This window comes from Mastigoproctus giganteus, chromosome 6 (genome assembly GCF_048544385.1).
Source record: "Mastigoproctus giganteus isolate SK-2022 chromosome 6, ASM4854438v1, whole genome shotgun sequence".
NCBI lineage: Eukaryota > Metazoa > Arthropoda > Arachnida > Uropygi > Thelyphonidae > Mastigoproctus > Mastigoproctus giganteus.
In genome coordinates, this window is record NC_143580.1 from 91059383 (window position 1) to 91080112 (window position 20730).

Genomic DNA, 20730 nt, shown 5'->3' on the forward strand with positions numbered 1-20730 from the left:
TCAGCAGATCTGAATTGCATAAATATTTTATTACATGTCTAATTGGCTCCGATTTCTAAGCGTTTTCTAATGATCAGGCATTTCTTTGCAATTAAAAGCAAATTAAATATTAAACAGAGAGTGAATGGAGTACGAGTATATTGCAGTTTAAAGCTCTGTTGTATGTACCAAAAAAACAAGTACTAAATATCTGAAAAAGGAAAGACAACTCTCTGTTAATTAACTACTAACCATACTGACTTTGTTATCCGCATGGTAACCGAATAGCACCGCTCCTGTCTCCCCACGGGAACGCCGGAATTCTAAAAAAGAAATTTATTCTTCCAAGGAAAAGATGGACAGCAAGCAATTCTATTATGGATCTTCTGACTCAGATCCATCGAACCCATTATTGAGATGCATTGAAACAGCAGAAGGTATTTGCCAGATGGCGAGTAACGAAATCCGAAAATTTGCATTGGGAGCTATCTGGATTGCATTGGGCTCCGTATTATTATTATTATTATTAGCCAGCCATATGATGCAAGGAAGCCTGAGGCTTATGCTGCACCAGCCAAAAAAAAAAAAAAAAAAAAAAATTCCCATTTAACCCAGAGAGAGAGTCAGAAGTAGAAGGGAATCACCAAGAGGACAAGAAAGAAAAGAATGATGATATTAACGCACAGAAGTCTGCCCAAATGACCGTACCTAACAAGAAGAATTAAAAATTCCCTCTATCTTTATGAACGGGTCTTGTGTGACAAACGTGCACACTCGCCTGGACCTGGGTCGTAAATGGGACGGAAGACCTCACCTTTGCTAAACACCTCGCTCACATGGAGACAAAAACATATGCTGCTGTATGGGCTATTAGACAAGAACTTGTGAGAACCAGAGACCGTCATCTAGCGACAAACACGTTTTAGTGTGTCCTTCTGATTCCAGTGTATGCCTCTCAAATTTTTGACTTCAGCTCCTGATTCACATTACAAGTCTTAACAAATACAGGTAAATGCTGGAAAAAAGTCGCGAGTTAGGGTTGAATTTGAAAGTGTCTGCAATTCTGCCTAGACACGATTGGAGGGAGTACATGATGAGAGCGTTGTCAATCAATTCGGCCCTGGAGAGATTGTTCAAGGCTCACGGGGTAGAATTTTTTTCAGCGTGGTCTCTGTTTGCTAACAGGAGAAACTGCTTCTACAGGGAAGGAATACGCTTAAATAGAAAGGGTGCAAGAATATTTGCTGATGCTACGGAGGCAGTGTTAGGTGGGTCGGAAAACTGCTAGCTTGGGGGGGGGGATTCGCAGACTAAAAGATTAACGATAGCCGCAGGCAGTGGCGAAAGTGATTCTTGCACTGCTTCTATTGTAATGAGCAGCAGCATAGAGAGCAAGTTTCTGGGGACTTCAGAGCTGCTGGGAGTCAACTAAGAGTAAAAAAAGTGCATGTATACTTGCATGTACTCTAATGCTAGAAGTATAGTAAATAAACTTGATGAATTTGAATTCCTGATCAAGACATCAAAGGCAGATATATTGTTGGGATATCAGAGACGTGGTGCCACACAGATATAAGTAGTGCAGAATTAGAATTTGGGGAGTACAATGTGTACAGAAAGGGGAGACAGGGTAGGAAGGGAGGAGGGGTTATGTTTTTAGTTAAAAAAGACACAAAATCTAAGGAAGTGCATCCAGTTGACACGGGTGGACAGTGGAATGTTGAGTCTGTTTGGTCTGACACTGGGAAAGGGAAAATGAGAGTAGGAGTATATTATAGACCTAATGACCCTGATGGGTACAATGCAGTTGTGTAGAGAAATAGAATGGGAAAGTAATTCAAAATGTCTTGTAATGGCGGATTTTAACTTTCCACATATTGACTGGAACTTGTGGGTTGGTCACTCGCACGCTAGCAAGACTTTTGTGGATTTATTGGGGGATTGTTTTCTACAGTAACATGTTCGAGGGGCAACCTGAGGGAGTAATAACTTTGATCCGATTACCAGTAGTGATTATTCATGCATTAAGAAGTTTCAGCTAAAGGAACCACTAGGTGACAGTGATCACAGTGTACTGATGTGGGATTTACTTAAAGATGTAACAACCATCAAGGGTAAAGGGAAGGGTTTTTGTTTTGTAAAGGTGACTACAGTGGACTCAGATAGTTTTTAAATTTTATATAGTGGGATCAACTGATGATGACAATCGTGACTTCTAAATGGGAAGCCTTCAGGGACTTAATCTTGGAGGCTACATGGCTTTTCATATCAACTAAGAAATACTGTTCAAGGTTCAGGTCTAAATGGATGTAGGATGAATTAAAGAGGCTCGTGGTAGAAAAGAAAAAAAACATGTGTTGCATATAAATTATCAGGCTACACAGAAGCCTACGGAAGATATAAGCTCGTCTGTAATCAAGTCACAAAGGAGGTTAGTTTGTTTTGTTTTTTTGGTAGTTGTTGGCGCATCGGCTTCTGTGGCCATATTGCACCTCCCAAGGTTTTTGCAGTACTTTGATCCAAGCCCGAGGCGGGAATCGAACCCGCGACCTTTGGGTTGCCGGGCAGGTACTTTACCCACTCGGCTAGCCCGGTCGGCACAAAGGAGGTTAGGCAGGCGAAGGCAGATTACGAGAAATCTTTAGCAAAGGACGCAAAGAAAAACACAGAGAGTTCTTTACTTATGTAAACTCTAGAAGGAAGGGGTTGAATCAGATTGGTCCACTTAACTTAGATGGTTCGACTATTGATGATCCTGCTGAAGTAGCTGATAAACTGAATGAGTATTTTTCATCTATTCACGTGAGGAGTTATTCAAGGAGTGAAATGCTCGAAGTCTGTCAAACTCTAACAGGAAGATAAGTGATTTTGTAATAACTGAGAGCAAAGTGGAGGAGAAATTGTTGAAGTTAAACATAAAAAAGGCACCTGGATCAGATGGAATCTATCCATTTATAATGGAGGCAGCAAGGGAAGTAAGAAAACCCTTAGCCATAATTATGAGAGCATCCTTAGAGTGGGGAGGTCCCCATGTACTGGAGATGTGTAAATGTATCCCCAATTCACAAAGGAGATTCAAAAGGGTGACACAAATAATTATAGACCTGTTAGTTTAACTTCTGTTCCGGGGAAAATAATGGAGTCACTACTTAGGTAGGTCATACAGGATCACCTAGACAAGACAGCAGCAATAGTTCAGACACAGCATGGGTTTGTAAAGGGAAGTCTTGTCTGACCAATTTGATTGGATACTACGATATGGTCACAAAAGAACTGGATACAGAAAATAATTTTGATATCATATACTTGGTGAGAGGAATGAAGGGATCCTCTTATCAAGAGAGGCTTAAGTTCTGCAAATTGCAGTGGCTGGAGACTAGGCACGTGAGCGGTGATCTGATTGAGGTGTATAAGGCCTTGAATGGGTTCAGCACGCTGAATTCTGATGGGATCCTTCCACTTATTCAGATTACGAACCTAAGGGGGCATAAATTCAAATTAAGAAAGGATAGATGTAGAATAGATGTGCGGAAATTTGCCTTTAGCCAGCGGGTGGTTAATTGCTGGAACAAACTTCCATCTGTCGTTGTGGAAGTTGATAGGTTGAATAAATTTAAGGAGGAACTGGACAGGCATTTGGAGGGAATGGTGTGATTTTTTTTTTTTTTTTTTTGGCTGATGCTGCATAAGCTCATACACTTGCTTTCTTGCATCACATGCCACTACTACTACTACTACTTGGATTTCAGGAAAGATTTTGATACTGTTGCATCTGGAAGACTGTTGTACAAATTGGAGTGGTATGGCATTAAGGGAAGTTACTGCAATGGATAAAGGGATGGTTGAGTGGGAGACAGCAGAGAGTGGTAATAAATGACCACTGCTCTACGTGGACTAATGTTATTACCAGAGTCCCCCAGGGTTCGGTGCTGGGCCCATTGTTGTTTTTTGGTTTATCAATGATATCGATGAAGGTATATCAGGATTAATGTCCAAGTTTGCAGATGATACGAAGGTTGGCAGAGTTGTTAATGACAGTAAAGACTGTATGCTACTGCAACAGGATCTAGAAAAGTTAAGCAGATGGGCTGAGAAGTGACAACTGAAGTTTAACATTAACAAATGCAAAGTACTCCATATGGGTAGCAGTAACCCAAGGTAAGTGTACCAACTGTGTGGTACTGCGCTCAAGGAGGTGGAGAATGAAAAAGACCTGGGAGTAATTGTGCAGTCAGATATGAAGTTATCTGAGTGCAGACGGGCTGCCAGAGCAAGTCATTGAGTTTTTTCAATGATATATATAGGAATTTTGTTAGCAGACACAAGAAGGTGATCATCCCTTTGTATAAGGCAATGGTTAGTCCACACCTTGAGTACTGCGTACAGGTCTGGAGGCCTCATTTTAGAAGGAATGTAGAGTTGCTAGAACGAGCACAGAGAAGGGCAACAAGATTTGTGAGAGGAACAAAGGGGTGCGCTTACGAAGAAAGGCTTAAGTTCTGCAAGTTGCAGCATCTGGAGACTAGGCACCTGCGAAGTGATCTGATCAAGGTGTATAAGGCCTTTAATGGTTTATTGAGCAGGCTTAATGCTGACGAGATACTTCCGCTTGCTCAGATTAAGAACCTGAGGGAGCATAGTTCAAATAGAGGAAAGACAGTTGTTGAATAGATGTGCGGAAGTTTGCCTTTAGCCAGCGGGGAGTTGATTGCTGGAACAGACTTCCATATGTTGTGGACGTTGATAGCTTAAATAAATTTAAGGGTGAACTACACAAACAGCAAACATGTGAAGTGCCCAGATGGGTGAAATGGGAAGTTTTTTTGTTTTTTTTTTGCTGATGCTGTATTTTCTTTCTTTTTTGAGTCATATGCCTCAACTAATGCTAAGTCCCGGATCGGGTATTGGTTCTTGAGATGGCTTAACAGAGTTGCTGGCCATTTGTTTACTATCTCAAGAGCCTTTCTCTACTCAGATCTTAGAATCACATCCTGGATGCAGCGGTCAATCAACAGGAATAGACACACCCTCGCACAAATTCTCACAGGCATATTGGATGCGCCAGCCCTGGATAATGTTCTAGCCAAATCGCGTTCCACTATTAAATATTCTGGAGGAATAAATATCCCACTTCGTCTGATCCTCAAATAATCTTGGTAGCCTACGAAGATTGCCCAGGAAAGAATGCGAAAATTGCTAGGTAGCCCAGGAAATAAATCTGACCTCACAAATATCTAGGAGAAAAAACACTTCATAATGTACAGAAAATGACAGAAATAGCTGGAATATAGTTCATCAGGAGTAACACTTCTAGTGAACTCGAGAACTCCTAGACTAATTTCTCTGTAAAGACCTTTAGAAGCAATTGCAGCTCACATTATGAGCGGAATAGCGATAGCAGAGGTTTCTTTTTATCTCTTTCCGAACTATTCATAGACTCTTGTTGGATTTGATGATTTAGTTATTGAATTACCTAGCACTTTGTCATACCTTATGTAATTGGAATGGACATTAGTCCCTGTGCAGCTCTTTACATCTGGGCAAGAAAGAATAGTAAATATAAAAAAAAAAAAATCTTGATGAGCGCTTTTTTTTATTGATTAAAGAAGGCAGCCCCAGCCAGCTTTCCTGGCAACCCAACCATCTGGTAATTTCTAGCATAACATGTACTACCACTAGTTGGTCATAATTCCTAGCACATTGAGACGGCCGGGGATCGTCTAACAGCATACGGGGTCTCATGTTGTTAAATTGTGATATTCATAATATACATGCATGTATCCTCTGGGTCAGATTGCACAATTTACCTTTCATTATGCTCGTCAATTGTTTTCTCTCGTGGACTGGACAGTTACTGATAGCCTTCATAAACAGCGGCCATTTCCATGGATATATATGTACACTATGGACTAATTCTCCTTCTCAAACTGAATGTATGGAAATTTAACAAAACTAACTGGATGTAATATCAAAAAGGACCCATTTAGATAAACTAACGCTCCTATTCTCATGATTGATTCTGCTGTAAACTTTTGTCCCTGAATAGATAATAAGCTTAAGGTTTGGTATTCTATCCATCAAGCCCTCTGCCATCTAAAAGGTTGATGTAATGAACCTGCAGCAATGCAAAAAAGGAGAGAAATAAATACTCGTATTAAAACTCGTGTTTTTGCAAACGTGATGGTGTCTGAAAACTTCTTTAGGGTCAGTACTACCTTTCTGCATGGGCCCACTAGGCGCGTGTTTTCCCTCCCCTCAAATATGGTTAATGTGGTTTCAAAAAGTAGGCTTGTTATTTTTACATATTTTGTGTATTTTTTTCAATTTAATTACTAAAAATAAACGTGCCCACGTAGTAACATCCTGAGAATCTTATTTCGAAGTATATTTCAATGTATGTCTAATTACAGCAGGAAAGAATTTAATGGTCAAAAGTTTTGGTATTTAATTCATCCAAGTATCATTGTTAATGTGAAAGTGTATAATTTAGTGGTTATTAGCTAAATACCCTTATCCGTTTACTTACATAAACACATATTCAGTCTAATATGAAATGATTTACATAAAGTTTAGGGCAATAAATGGACTTATAGAATTACAAGAAACTGAACTAGATACATTCACTTAAAAAATAAATAAAGTCTTAGATATAACGTAGTTTTTCTCTCTTTTTTTATTTCAGTGTCTGCAGTTCTTCAAGAAAAGAAAGGCCCCATGTTCATCTACGAGCCACCAAATCACGTAGACTTTTCTAATACTACCGGTACAGTTATCCCTTGTTCCGCACAAGGAGTTCCCACGCCAATCATAAAGTGGACACTGATAGACAGAACACCCGTGTCTGATATTCCAGGGTTACGTCATATCAGGCCGGATGGTTCACTGGTGTTCCCTCCTTTCCGTGCAGAGGATTATCGACCTGATGTCCACTCGGCTGTCTATAGATGTGTTGCCACTAATGTGGCGGGGTCGATAGGAAGTCGAGATGTTCGCGTGAAAGGAGGTAAGTTCTTATAAATTGAACCACGATGACGGAGCGTGTGGAGTCAGTGATGTGCTTCTAGTATGATCTCTGATTAGTTCCCATTTTGTACAATGATTAATGCAGCCATTATCTTTCATTGCAGCAGGTAATTTTGGACGCCAATTTTAGCAAGCAATCGATAGAAGTGAGGAAGCGTTAAAACTATATACGAAGGAAATTTGAGTTCATTAAATTTAATACCACTTAAGTATTAAAAATAATTTGCATTTTCTGTTACACCCACTTTTCCAAAAAGACCTTAATAGTGTTATTACTCCTGTCAGAATTCACAATTCATCCGAATCCAGTTCGGATATTAAACTAAGACAGTTCATCGTGTTATTCAAGTGTGCTTTGCCTAGAAGAAGAGGAGTGGAGTGGGTTTCGAATATTTTGTTTTATTTAAAATGTGCTCATTTCGTAAAGCATTAAATATTGAAATTATTTGCAGTGAGTTTCGGTTAACCGACATAAAACTGGACAACTACGATACATTCACTGTCAGTTAATAAGAATAACGACGAGCCTAACAATAACTGTACAGTATTACATTGCATTTAATCACCTATATTAAGCCCATTAAAAACACAAAAACGGTGTGCGAATATTATGTTTAAAATTTTGATGACTAGAGATATAAATAAATAAGTAAATGAATAGTAAAATTAAAAGTGGTGAAACAAAACACGTGGCGCAAGAGGTAATCAAAATGACCAAGTCACTATTTGAAGAAGTTCGGAGCTATTCAATCTACTGGTACTGTCGGTCCGCGCGGGTAGTAAAGTGGTTATAATTATCGCCCTCTCCACACCGAGTGATGAAGGCCACAGGTTCGAATCTTGCTAGTGAAGCGAGGAAACGTTTGTTTGATGTTTAAACAAATGCTTAATGTTTAAATTGATTTTATGGGCATTTTTTCACTTTGTGGCTGAGGTAGTCGGTTTCAGGCGTATATAGCTAGGTTTTCTTCCCTAGAAACTCAGGATTTTCGTCCAGCAAATATATAGTAATATGTAGTCCAGCAAACAGGCAAACTGACCAGAGAATATACACAATTAATGGAAATAATGCATCTTTGTAGATAAGGTTATTCTCTGGCTGGTCTAATGTGGCAATTTTTTTTACTGGTACTATTGGCCTCACGGGTAAGGCAGTTGATTATAACCATCATCCTCCCACACCCTGTGGAAAAATCCTGGTTAATGTTATTGAGGGATTCGAATCGTATCAGTGACGCGAGAAACTTTTATGTCCTTTTTCCCACCGTGGGTGAGTTAGTTGATCTTAGGCTACAACAGTTAGTTTTATCTCCCGAAATCCTGCGAATTTTCGCCCAACAAATAGTCACACCAATCAGAGAACACGTCATTTACAGACAGTGCATATGCGTGTATGACTGTTTTATTCTCGGGCAACATTATCATAAAATGTTTGAAATGTCTACTGGCCCTATTAATAATCTTTAATCCAAAATATTTTATTTGAAAATTTGTAATTGAATTTTATTTTTTTAATATTTAATTTTGTAACAGATCACTAAGGGATTCGTTTCTTCCTACAGTTGATAGGCTAAAGGACAAAAATTAATTTGGAATCACCTGTCACTTCTTCTTACAATTGAATCTAAAAAGTTGTCAGCAGTGGGACTTTTTACTTCTTTGAAAGTGTTAAGTCATGCTTGTTTAAATTTTAAATTCTACAGTTAAATTTCAATATAGTGATGGATTTTTTTGTGGGACGATGCTCGGGAAAAGCTGACCGCAACGGCCTGTCAACATCAAACGAAGTAGAAATATTCAATAAACGTATCTTCATTGCAGTAATGGAAGAAATTATGGCATCTTGCTCGAAATGAATTCGTTTGGACAAGGGAATCTGAGGATAAAATGAAGACTCCCTATTTCTTCGCAGTATTAAAAAATTCACAAAATTGTTTCAGTATTCTTATTAAAACGTACGCGTTTCTCAGCAAATTCAATATTGTAAATTTGTAGTTCCATCTATCAATTATTGATTTAAGAAACGACTGGTAAAAAGAGAATCGAACATTAAGAAAGGACAGAATTTTTTATAAATGACATCGAAATTAAATTGGTAAATTTTAGGAATAAATATTTTGCAGTGTAGTACTAAAATTCAATTTAAATAATTTGAAGCCAAGTGGAAGATGAGAAAAAGCGCACTGCTCCCTGGCGAATGTTAATGTTGCTCTTAAACAGCACCAGTAAAATCCTAAAAATCTTTTAAGACGCGCTGTCATGGTGAGTAGCAACGTCTTAATTGTCCTAGCTCGTCCATTTGATATTCATTTTTTGTAAGTTTTAGCGATAAGCAATTCTGAGAGAGAGAGAGAGAGAGAGAGAGAGAGAGAGAGAGAGAGAGAGAGAGAGAGAGAGAGGTTCCCAGAACGCCCATCTAAGTGATGTTTTCTCCGTGAAGTAGTTTTCGTTCTAGTGTAATTCTTAATGTTTAAATTGATAATTTATTCACGGCTTAAAGAAACCGGGCGAAAAAGAGAAGAATTATCTATTGAATAAAACAGTCAACGTTACAAGAAGGGTGGAGTTAAATTCGAGCTTTTTTCTTCGCGAAAGCGCACTATTATTTGGCATTTTTCTAATCAGATTTGTTTGTTCTAGTTAATTAGTGTTGCATTTTAGTATAAAACTTGATGTAACCGTCGGAACGAACCAGGCCTTTGAGAAAATCGCGAAGACTTTGTCAAGAAATTTATCCTTCAAAAGAAAAGCTTCTTTTGTTTCATTATAATGAACTAATAGATATCTATGTTAATCATAGCTTTTTTTTTTTCCTGTAGTGGTGTTACTAATGTGCTTTCCGAAAGCACTCAGATAAATTCAGCGTAGTTGGATACCTGTTTGTGCGGACTGCATTAACGCAAATTGCATTTCTTGCAAAACTAGGCAGTAAAATAACAGGCGCTCGTGGTCACACTTGGCTTCCTACTCCTACTGTTTTTTTTTTTTTTTTTTCTCCTTACGTAAATACAAAAGGTATGGGTTTAAAACCTGAGAAGACAGAGATACCTGTTGACATTAGCCTTAAACATATGAAGGAAGGCTTTCCAGAAAACAGAAATAGAAGGGATAAAATAAGGAAGAGAAAGAGTTGGCTCTGTGAGTTTGCAGTTGGATAGTCTGTGGAAACTAACTGCCGCAAAATAACCGTTTGCGGCACGTGGTCGGACTGGTTTAAAAGAGAGTGGGGGAAGTACAGACATCGATTCAAAAAGACAGTGACCATGGAAATATTTATAGAAGAAACAGAACGTCTGTGAAACGGATCATTAAATTACCAGAAGTATGAGAGAAGTTTTGGGGACACTATCTCAGATGTGAGAGAGAGACAAAATCTTTATTGTACACTAAAGATACAATAATGTGCCCGCCACAGCCAGGAGGCCAGGGGCTTGACAGTGATATAGGGTAATATAAAAATATGTACGGTATGTAAAAATATGTACAGTATAACAAAAAGATGACATAATATTAAATTAACTTAAAAACGTAGCATTAACCATTCAATAGATATGAGTATAAGGCAGACATACACCAAGGTGTGTACACGTTCATATGTACAAAGCACATATTTCAGAATATTCACACAAGTCAGTATTTCACAGTGCCAAATTGATGTTCGGTATCGCATTTTCTTGTGAAACGGTTCGTCGATTTGCCTGTGACGTGCGGTTCTGCGCCTCATAGGAGATAGCAAGTGGAGATATCAGTAACAGTCGACATCAGGGGCCAAACAAAAGCGGAACAAGTTCGGCCAACGGGCGCCTGTAATTGCGATCCGAAGCGAATTTCAGGAGATCAACTCCGATCGTTAGCAGAGGTTGTATTGTAGGAAGTACTTGGCCAGGTAGGAATCTGTCACTGATCTTCAGCCTGTTCCGTTATAGCTGAAGAAGAGGGGTGGCTTTTAGGGAAGGAAGTGGAACATGCCACTGACATATATCCCAGAAGTCAGGGGAGTTGATTTTGCCAACCAGCATTTTGACTGTAGTCACAGTTCTCCTCATGCTGATTATTTGAAGCAGCCGCGGGATTTGAAGTTGGTCGGCCATGCTGGTGGTCCTCTGTTGGGGGGGAGTCGATGATGCTGGTGGTCCTCTGTTGGGGGGGAGTCGATGTTTGCGGGTTGCCCACTTCAGTATCGAGTATTCACTGGCTAGGATGGGCTTCATGAGAGAAGGTACTGCGGAGGCCCATATTTCAGAGGCAATAATATTCCATGGCAGGGCACATTCAGATTTGTACACAGTGGGCAGTTGTTTAGAAGAAATGTGATCTGAAGTGCAATATGGTATGATGCACCCGAAATGGACCTTAATATATATATATTAAGTTGTACAGCATTTTGTCAGATGTAAAATTGTACAAGCCCTCTTAAGTAGCCAGTTGGTTTAATCATCGTCATCCCTTGCTGATGCGCCTAAAATCCTACAACAGTTGTGTAAGTCCGTTCTTATTGCCACCAGGATTTTCGAAAGATGACGAAGCCCCTAATGTGAAAGTCACTTCTTTCATTTTAATCCTAGAGTTTTCTTACCTGCAATTATTTTATTGTTTAAATTCCTTTGTATCAGAGCCTGATAGTCTTTCCATCTCTCTCTCTCTCTCTCTCGAGAGAGAGAGAGAGAGAGAGAGAGAGAGAGAAAGAGAAAGTATGGAGGAATCTATAGCAAGGAGCTTGATTCCCAGTGATGATAAAGTTCCTTCAGCCTTGTCATTGGTCTCTTCTGTAGGCTAATTTTTTTCTAACACTTCTATATTTTGAAGATGGTTCTCTTTCAGTATCTTGATTAGTTTATCCCAGTGAGTAGGAAATTTTACAGTAGTTTTTGCAACGTAGGCAACCGCCTGCAGTTGTTGAATGATAAAATCTTTAAATGTTAAGTACTGCATTGCAGCGAGATGAAAACGGAATGCAATGCCTATAGACAAAAAGGCTTCTTTTTTTGATAGAATATACACACACAAAGAGAGACACCTAAAACTTTGAAATTTAAGCTCAAAACGATAATTTTGCTACTTTAATTTCAATTGCTTCTAACTGTGACTTCCACTGAAGTAAATAAATTGCAATGTCAAAATAAATGCCATTCTTTAAATAATTGTAGCCATTTGTGCACTTCTCTCTACTCTCCTGTGCGACAGCAAACATTACCCATTTCATCATTGTAGTTCACTGAGTGTGCACATCCGAGGGTGTCTAATTTCTCTGTCTGTATGGGGTTAGATGGCATCCTGGCTACTGTAGATAGCCAGGATGCCATCTAGATGAGATTAGATGAGAAATCTTCGTTTTCTCATCTAATCTTCCATAATTGCAGATATTTTCAGCTTTTTGCTAGTGCTTTTCGCCACATTGCTTATTATTATTATTAAATCCACTTTGACTCATCAGCCTTTTTGCAAAAATCGCAAATTTTCCCTTTCGGAGCTTGTGTTGAGTCTCCCCAAATTTTATATTAGTCCAGCAGTCTCTGTAGAGCGTCAGACAGTTTTTATATCTCATTAAGAGGTTTCGCACTTTGTTATTCAGGTTGTCACTTGTATACTAGACCAAGGGTTCCCCACCTTTTTTTTGCTTGTGGACCCCCATATACGCATATGTAATATTCCTAAATGAAATATTTATTTGTAGGTTAGTAAAAAAAGCTAATAATTAAACAATTCCAATATAAAATAAAAAGTGTAAATTACAAATTTTGAAAATTTTAATTGATAAAACTGAAACATATTTTTACTTGTAATGACAGAATTACTAAAAAAAAAAAAATAAATATAAATACTATTTCAAACAACATATATAAATTTATTCCTAAGGCTATTAAATAGGATCCCATTAAATAGGCCCTACTAATGAGATCCTTGTGGCTGATGTTTTGATATTAGCATTTTATATCAGCATTTTATTAGCATTAATTTAATATCTGGCTCCAATTTTGTGGGAGTCAGACGAAGATCACCTCTTTTTACTATATCAAGTCGATTACGATTTTTTGTTAACAACTCTGTTACACGACTAAAGCCAGATTCCACAAGATAAGATGATGGGAAAACAATGATATACATTTTAGCTTTCTCCCATAAAAGCGGATATTTACATGCAATGTCACTATTCTTCCATGCATCATGCTTTGCCGACCGGGCTAGCCGGGTGGGTAAAGTACCTGCCTAGCAACCCAAAGGTCGCGGGTTCGAATACCGCCTCGGGCTTGGATCAAAGTACTGCAAACACTTGGGGAGGTGCATTATGGCCACAGAAGCCGATGCGCCAACAACTACCAAAAAAAAAAAAAACATCATGCTTTCCTTTTTTGAATAGACTTCGGACTGTCTCATCAGACCGCAATTCAACAAGTTCCTCTTGTAAATCAATTTCAACATCAGCAACATTTACCTCAAATGGAATCAGCACCCAATCTGGGATGTTCAGTTCTAGTAGGTCCTTGAACCGAACTTGCATGTCGTCTTCATTTTTTTTTTTAAATTATCAACATGCACAACACAATCATCATCTTTTAATTCACTGCTAACTGAAGCAAGATTTGGAAACTGGTCAAACGCACGGCGTGAGATATTAAGACTGTACTATTTGAGTTTTCCTAGGAATGCATTAATGGCTTCTTTGCTAGATATTAAAGCACAATTATGTCCTTGCTGCAGCTTATTAAGAGAATTCAGTTTTTCAAATAAAACTGAGAGGTAAAATATGTCTGTTTTCATGGCAACCAACTGTTTTCCAATCTCCTTTTCGTTTAGTATTAGTAACGGCCGCATGGTTCAAGAATGCCTATGGCTTATGCTGCACCAGCCAAAAAAAAAAAAAAAAATCCGAACAAAACAATGATAAAAAAAAAAATAAAATAAAATAAATAACTAAATAATAATAATTAATACATAAAAAAAATAAAATAACAAATAAATAAAAAGGAAATTAAACCTATCATCCTATGCGCTTCCCTTACTCGAAAGCACTATCCAGATGATCTTTGAATTTCCCCAAACTGTCGGCCTCTACCACCCATGAAGGCAACTTATTCCAGTAATTTATAGCTCGCTGGCTAAAATAGAACTTCCTGCAATCCAATCTAAACATTTCCCCCCGTAACTTGAATTTATGTCCCCTAGTTCTAGCATCATTTGTAATCTTGAAAATTTTGTCCTCATTCATTTTACTGATGCCTCTCAGAGCCTTAAACACCTCAATCAAATCTCCTCTAAGGTGTCTAGTTTCCAAACTCTGCAACCCACATATTCGAAGTCTTTCTTCATAAGGACGCCCTTTTGCCGATCTCACCAGGCGAGTTACCCTTCTTTGCACCCTTTCAAGAAGCTCGATGTCTTTCTTTAGGTGCGGTCTCCATACTTGAACACAGTATTCCAAGTGTGGTCTAACATAAGCCTTATATAATGGGATTATCACGTCCCTATCTTTACTTGCAAAAGTTCAATAGATCATCGATAGGACACCATGGGTCTTCCTTGCAACCTGTTTACAATGCTCAGAGAATTTCATGTCTGACCGTATCGTAACACCCAAGTCCCTTTCCTCCAGTACTGGGTTTAGTTGAACTCCACCAAGTGAATAAGTTATTTTGGGATTACTGTTTCCCAGGTGTAATACCTTACACTTTGTTGGATTAAAGCACAGCTGCCATTTTTCTGACCATTCCTGAAGTCTATCTAGGTCTCTCTGAAGAAGCTCAGCTTGACAGTGATCATTAACTACTCTACCAATTTTAACATCATCTGCAAATTTAGACATGACGCCCTCTATCCCTTCATCAATGTCGTTTATGAAAATTAAAAACAACAGTGGTCCTAATACTGATCCTTGGGGAACCCCACTTCTTACATCAACCCAATCTGAGGAATAGCCATTTATCACAACCCTCTGCCTCCTGCCCTGAAGCCATCCTTCTATCCATCTAAGGATTTTCCCAGTGATTCCAACCTGTTCCAGCTTATAGAGCAACCCTCTGCTCATCACCTTTTAAATGGGTGATTTTTTTTTTAATTTGTTGATTGAAGCGGATTTAATCTCGGGATCCAACCATTTAATTGATTCTTTAATTTTTGAAATTTATTAGGTGATAGTTGGTTTCCAGATGATGACTTCTTTTTTTTTCCGAACAGTATGTTTTATTCCTTTCTGGGCAGTATTCTAAAATCTAATCGAGAGCATTCTACAGCAGGTCAAGTGTCCCGTGTTATATTCAGTAGTTCATTGAAGTTGCCAGTACTTTGAAATTTATGACGCAGTTTTCGAAGCCTTCTTATGTAGGCCTTGTACCAAAGTTTAGTTATACCCAGTGATAAAAACATAGCAAGTTAAGACAGTGAATTTTATGATTTAAATGGGTGTAGATCTTCTTCATAATTAGACTGATGCATATCTAATGAAGAAAAATGGTAAAATTCCTTAAACATTATAAAGCTGAAGTTTCCTGTTCACCAAAATTTCATTCTGTTTAAGTCAAGAATCTTGATAGTGTGCATAATCTTAATATCTATGTTTTAATATTTGTGTAAATTCGTTTTCTTACCTTATCAGAGTTAATCGATGTCTGGCGAAGGCTGCGTAGTTTCTTTTTTCTTCTTATTTTCTCCCGCGAACTTCTGCTTTTCATCAAGCAAACAGTCAAAAGAACGTTAAATTTGCAGACATATACACACGAACTCTTTATGGCGTTGTCCTGAAGTCAAATAATAACAAAAAACAATTTTTTCTATTATTAGTATTGAAGTTGGTTCTGCAGTTAAATATATGTTAAAAATATATGTTACTATTAAGAGTTATTGAAAATTACTCGTATGGTTTTTATAACCTTTGTACTATTTGCGATAACCAATGTTCTTATTTATTATAGATTAATCAGCATATTCTGTTGGAGGGCAATAGTTCTTGTAAATACAGGAAACAGTATGAGCTATTAATTGGAAAAATACAAATAATTTCATGTTAAAATAAAAGAAAAACATTATTTCTCTAAAATAAAAAGATCATTGAAACGAGAAGAGGAATATGATTATAGAAAGATATTCTATAGTAATAAAAAATAAAAACATTTAGTAACGACTAATATATTTGTTATTAAAGTATCGATTTCGGAGTTTTAAAATATTGTTTGGAATTTTCACTGATGCGTTGAGAAACAGAAATGCAGTTTCATGTTGAAAGGTAAAGACTGTGTATCCGATAATAGCCTTGTCTGTATGTAACGTAAAAATTCCTTCTTCTGATATCTGTTTTTCCAGTTGAGAGGAGATAAATCCTGTGGCGTATCTTGTCGAAAGACAGAGTTCACTTGAAAGGAGATGGGTGATAGAGTTCGTCTATCTAGTTATCTGTGCATTCTTGTAAGGCGGCGTAATGGTGCGTCACAGTTTGTTGAGCATGGTGCCTAGGGGACGAGGTAATACCCCGTATCAAGCATTTCAACATATTGTATTGTATTTTGCGAGGAATGGGGACAAAATTCAATTCCGATAGCAAATTCTCTGCAACGTTCGTAGTATTTAAAATCGGAAAGGAAATCCATTCGGAATGTAAGGCGCAATAATTTTCATCGCGATTGCGCTCTTAAACTTCAACCAAATGAACTGGACCTAACCAAACTACAATAGATATGCACATATCCAGTCTTTATTACATTTAATCGCTTAATATTAATTATTTTACTGTTTGTTTTAACATTATCTTCTAAAACTTTTCGGTAATTAAACTCTTCCTGAAGCAAACGCTGTAATTGCTCTCTCCTTTCTTACTTAAAGTGGACACGAATTAATCAACGACTATACACAAAACAAAACAATGAAAAAATTTTCAAAAAAATCGAAACCATTGTGTTACAGACATGTTAATGGTAATGATGCTAAAAAGTAAAACACAAGATGGGCGTGTGTTTCGCTCGATAATTCCACGATTAACGAGCTTGTTTATGCAAGAGAAGGCAGAGAGAACGCTTTTTAGCGATACTAAAGATCTTTTTGTTTTAAAGTTTCTAGAAATTTGCTCATGCAAAAGTGCCCTCCATGTATAACACTTGTTCGGGAACTTTTCAGTGTAGAAAAGAAGAAGTATATTTACTTATTATAATAAGTAAATAAACCTTCTCTACTGTGAATTTTATAATAAAGCGAGGCGGTATAAAATGGCTGCTCGTTTCACAAATTCATATTGATAAGCAAAGGGAGAAAACAGTAAAACTTTGAATGTAAATGAGAAAAAAAATATAAAAATAAGTTAAAGATGGATCGTCATTCATCTCTGTGTAAAGAGGGCAGAGAAAACAATACAATCCTCCTATCTGGTCATAAGGATGAAACTTTGGAAGTAGAATCAAATCACTTTGCGCAATTTTCGTGATTGCATGTGTAGCTAACCGTATAACCCCACACGCTGGTTCGGTGCTGTGTACACCCTAGAAATTCCGTTGCAATCATTAAAATGGCTACGTGACTAAGTAGTCACTTCGCTCAACTCAGTTTAGCCGTTTGAAATTCACTGGGCAGAAACTACGAGCGTATTGAGTATCGATTACACGTATATAAGATTAGTTTTCGATAATGATGAAAGCTTTATTGAAATTAAGGTGCACTTTCTAAGCGTTTATTTTTGTTATACAAGTGGGTTTCTTTGTGTTCCCAAAGGGGGACAATGGGATCAATAGAATAAATACAGTACAGCTTTTTCTACTAAGTGTGGATTCAAATTTTTCAATAAATATAGCGAAAAGCAACACGAGCTTGAAGATTGTCTTGCACAACTGGTTTCCTTGGTATCTAAAATGCCTACCCTTTCCAGTGTGTTTTATACCCATTTTAGCTCTGTTAGGTCAAAAATATTATAAGCACAAAGTGTAAAACAAAATTCTTAACAAAAGAATACTTAGCTAATTTTTCTCAGGTGAGAAATATTATTTGGTGATGAAACACATTCGGTTATCTCAATCCGCATGCCAAGAATTCAGTCATGATCTCTAGAAACAAGAATTCAGTCATGATCTCTAGAAACAAGAATTCAGTCATGATCTCTAGAAACAAGAATTCAGTCATGATCTCTAGAAACAAGGTCTTCGGTAAGAATACTACATAACAAAGTTTAATCCCTTTTATAGAGACGACTGCTCCCATGAGTTTGCAAGTAATTCGTATAATATGAGTTTTCAACTCGTACTATACGAAGCTTGGTTTTGAAAAAAAATTGATAGGTGAGTTGCAGGTAAATGATTTGACTCTGTTAGAGGCGTTCGCATATCAGTAAAGCGCCTAATAAAACCGTGGATAAGACTTTCAAAAACTGAGTACGAAAAATTGTTGGCGAAGAGAACTAAAAACGGGCAAAAGGAGGTCTACTCATTTATCAGTACAAAGAAGCAGGAACTAAATTCGATAGGTCCTTTCCAAGATCAAAGTGGTGGTATAATCGAAAATCCAGCCAAAACGGCTGCCGAGTTGAACAGATATTTTACAAATCTTTTTTATTCAAACCACCTTAGTGCCAATGGTGGAGTAGTGAAGTCAGGTTTAACCATTCTAAAATAAGTGGCATAATAATATCAGAGAAGTGCCTATCTGAATAGGTACCGTGGTTCAGGGATTTTAAGGCCCAGGGATGAATGGTGCACATCCAGTTAAACTGAAAAAAGGCAACACGTGAGTGCAACCAGCTGTTAGTTTTATGAGGTTATCATTATAATCAGAGGTTATTTCCTTTGCCTGCAGAATTGCCGTTGTAGAATCTTCCCAATCCAGAGTTTGACTTATGTGGGTGGTAAGATTATGGAATCTGTGGTTGAAGACGCAGTACAAGGCCATCTCAACAAGAATGGCATTATCCTAAATTATCTCCAGGATGGTCTCTTGAAGTGTGAAGGGGAGAACTTTCTTTAGTTATCTCGTAAATTGCTATGACAGGATTATAAAGCATTTGGATGGGCGAAATAATTTTGACATTGTATATCAGTGTTTTATTAAGATACAAGGCGTTGTGTTTCCAAATAAACTAAAGCTGAGGGACGTCAATATATCTGTGTCTGGAATTGCGTGTATTCTTCGGTTCGTTTGCAAGGAGAAAAATTAGTTTTCTGAGGGAACCGTTCAGTCCTCTGATAAGACCAACTAACTCAACCACGCTGTGAAAAGAGCCCATAAAAATTAACATTACCAGATACCAGAGGCATGCGATGTAAGAAAGCAAGCTTATACAGCATCATCCAGAAATATATATATATATATATATCATTTCAGAAAAACATTTTCTCTAAAAGTTTGTCGAGTTTGAATTTATTTAAGCTATCAAATTCCGACAGATGGAAGTTTGTTCCAGCACTCAAATAACCACTGGCTAAAGGCAAATTTCCGAACATCTATTCTACAACTGTCTTTTCTCAATTTGAATTAAGGCCACTCAGGTTCGTAATCTGAGCAAGAGGAAGAATCCCATCAGCAATGAGCCTGCTTAACCAATTACAGTCTTTATACACCTCAGTCAGATCACCTCACAGCTGCCTAGGACGCTGCAATTTGCAGAATTGGTAAGAGCACCCCTTCATTCCCCTTTACAACCTTGTAGCCCTTCTCTGTACTGGTTATGCCAACTCTACATCCTTCCTAAAATGAGACCCCCAGACCTGTACGCAGTACTCAAGATATCCTAACCGTATACAAAGGAATAATCACCTCCTTCTCCCTACTAGCAAAATTCCTGTATATCATTGACAAGGCATCATGACCTGTTCTGGCAGCCTATCTGCACTGCTCAGATAACTTACATCTGATTGCACAATTATCCCCAGGTCTTCTTAATTCTCCACTTCTTTGAGTGTAGTACCGCATAGTTGGCAAGTTTCTCCGTTAAAATTTCAGTTGCCACTTTTCAGCCCATGTGTCCAACTTTTCTAGATCCTGTTGCATATTACTGTCATTAAGAATCTTGTCCACCTTTGTATCATCTGCAAACTTGCACATGTAGCTAATATATTTTCCATCAATATCATTGATAAATATACAAAACAATAATGGGCCCAACACCGAACCCTGGGGTACTCTACTAATAACATTAGTCCACGATGAGCAGTGTCCATTGATTACCACTCTGTCTTCTCCCACTCAACCACCCTTTATCCATTGTAGCAACTTTCCCTTACCTTATATGCCCTACTGCTCCAATTTGTACAGTAGGCTTCCATGCGCAACCGTATCAAAAGCTTTCCTGAAATCCAAGTATATGATATCAAAATTCTTCGTGTCATTTGCGGTAATCGAAATCAGTTATTTTTCACTCGGAGGTCATTGATTATAATTACTGTTCTACTCTGCGAGGACTTTAATACAGTTCTCGGTCAGAAGTAATTGCATAAATTAGTGCTGGTTGGGATAACAGATAAGACCCATAAGTGAAATAGGGGTTAGTTAGAGAGGGTAGTCATAATTGCTATTCTTCTGGGTGGACTGGAGTAGGAAGTAGGTGAGATCCAGAAGGAACCCGACTCACTTTCTTGTGTAGCTTTTGCAGGATGTGTGACTTCATGAAATCTGGTGCTGTAAGCTTCAATTGATTAAACTTCGGGGTTTTGACGATCAACGAACTCATATGGTTGCAGTTAGCATATATGGACGAAAATAAATAGCGTGTTACATCTATTTAGACATAAAATGGTTAAAAGATGGCCAAATATACTGAAAGTG

General features: G+C 37.8%; 1 protein-coding gene across 2 annotated transcripts in view; it reads left to right on the plus strand.

The window, feature by feature from the left end:
• The window catches only part of LOC150084461 (cell adhesion molecule Dscam1-like), a 631783-nt gene that overhangs the window by 118479 nt on the left and 492574 nt on the right, over positions 1 to 20730 (plus strand). For both annotated transcript variants that reach the window (XM_090376086.1, XM_090376087.1), the window contains exon 2: positions 6662 to 6982. In XM_090376086.1, the coding sequence (XP_090232212.1) occupies positions 6662 to 6982 (321 nt within the window). The remainder of the gene's footprint in view (positions 1 to 6661; positions 6983 to 20730) is intronic.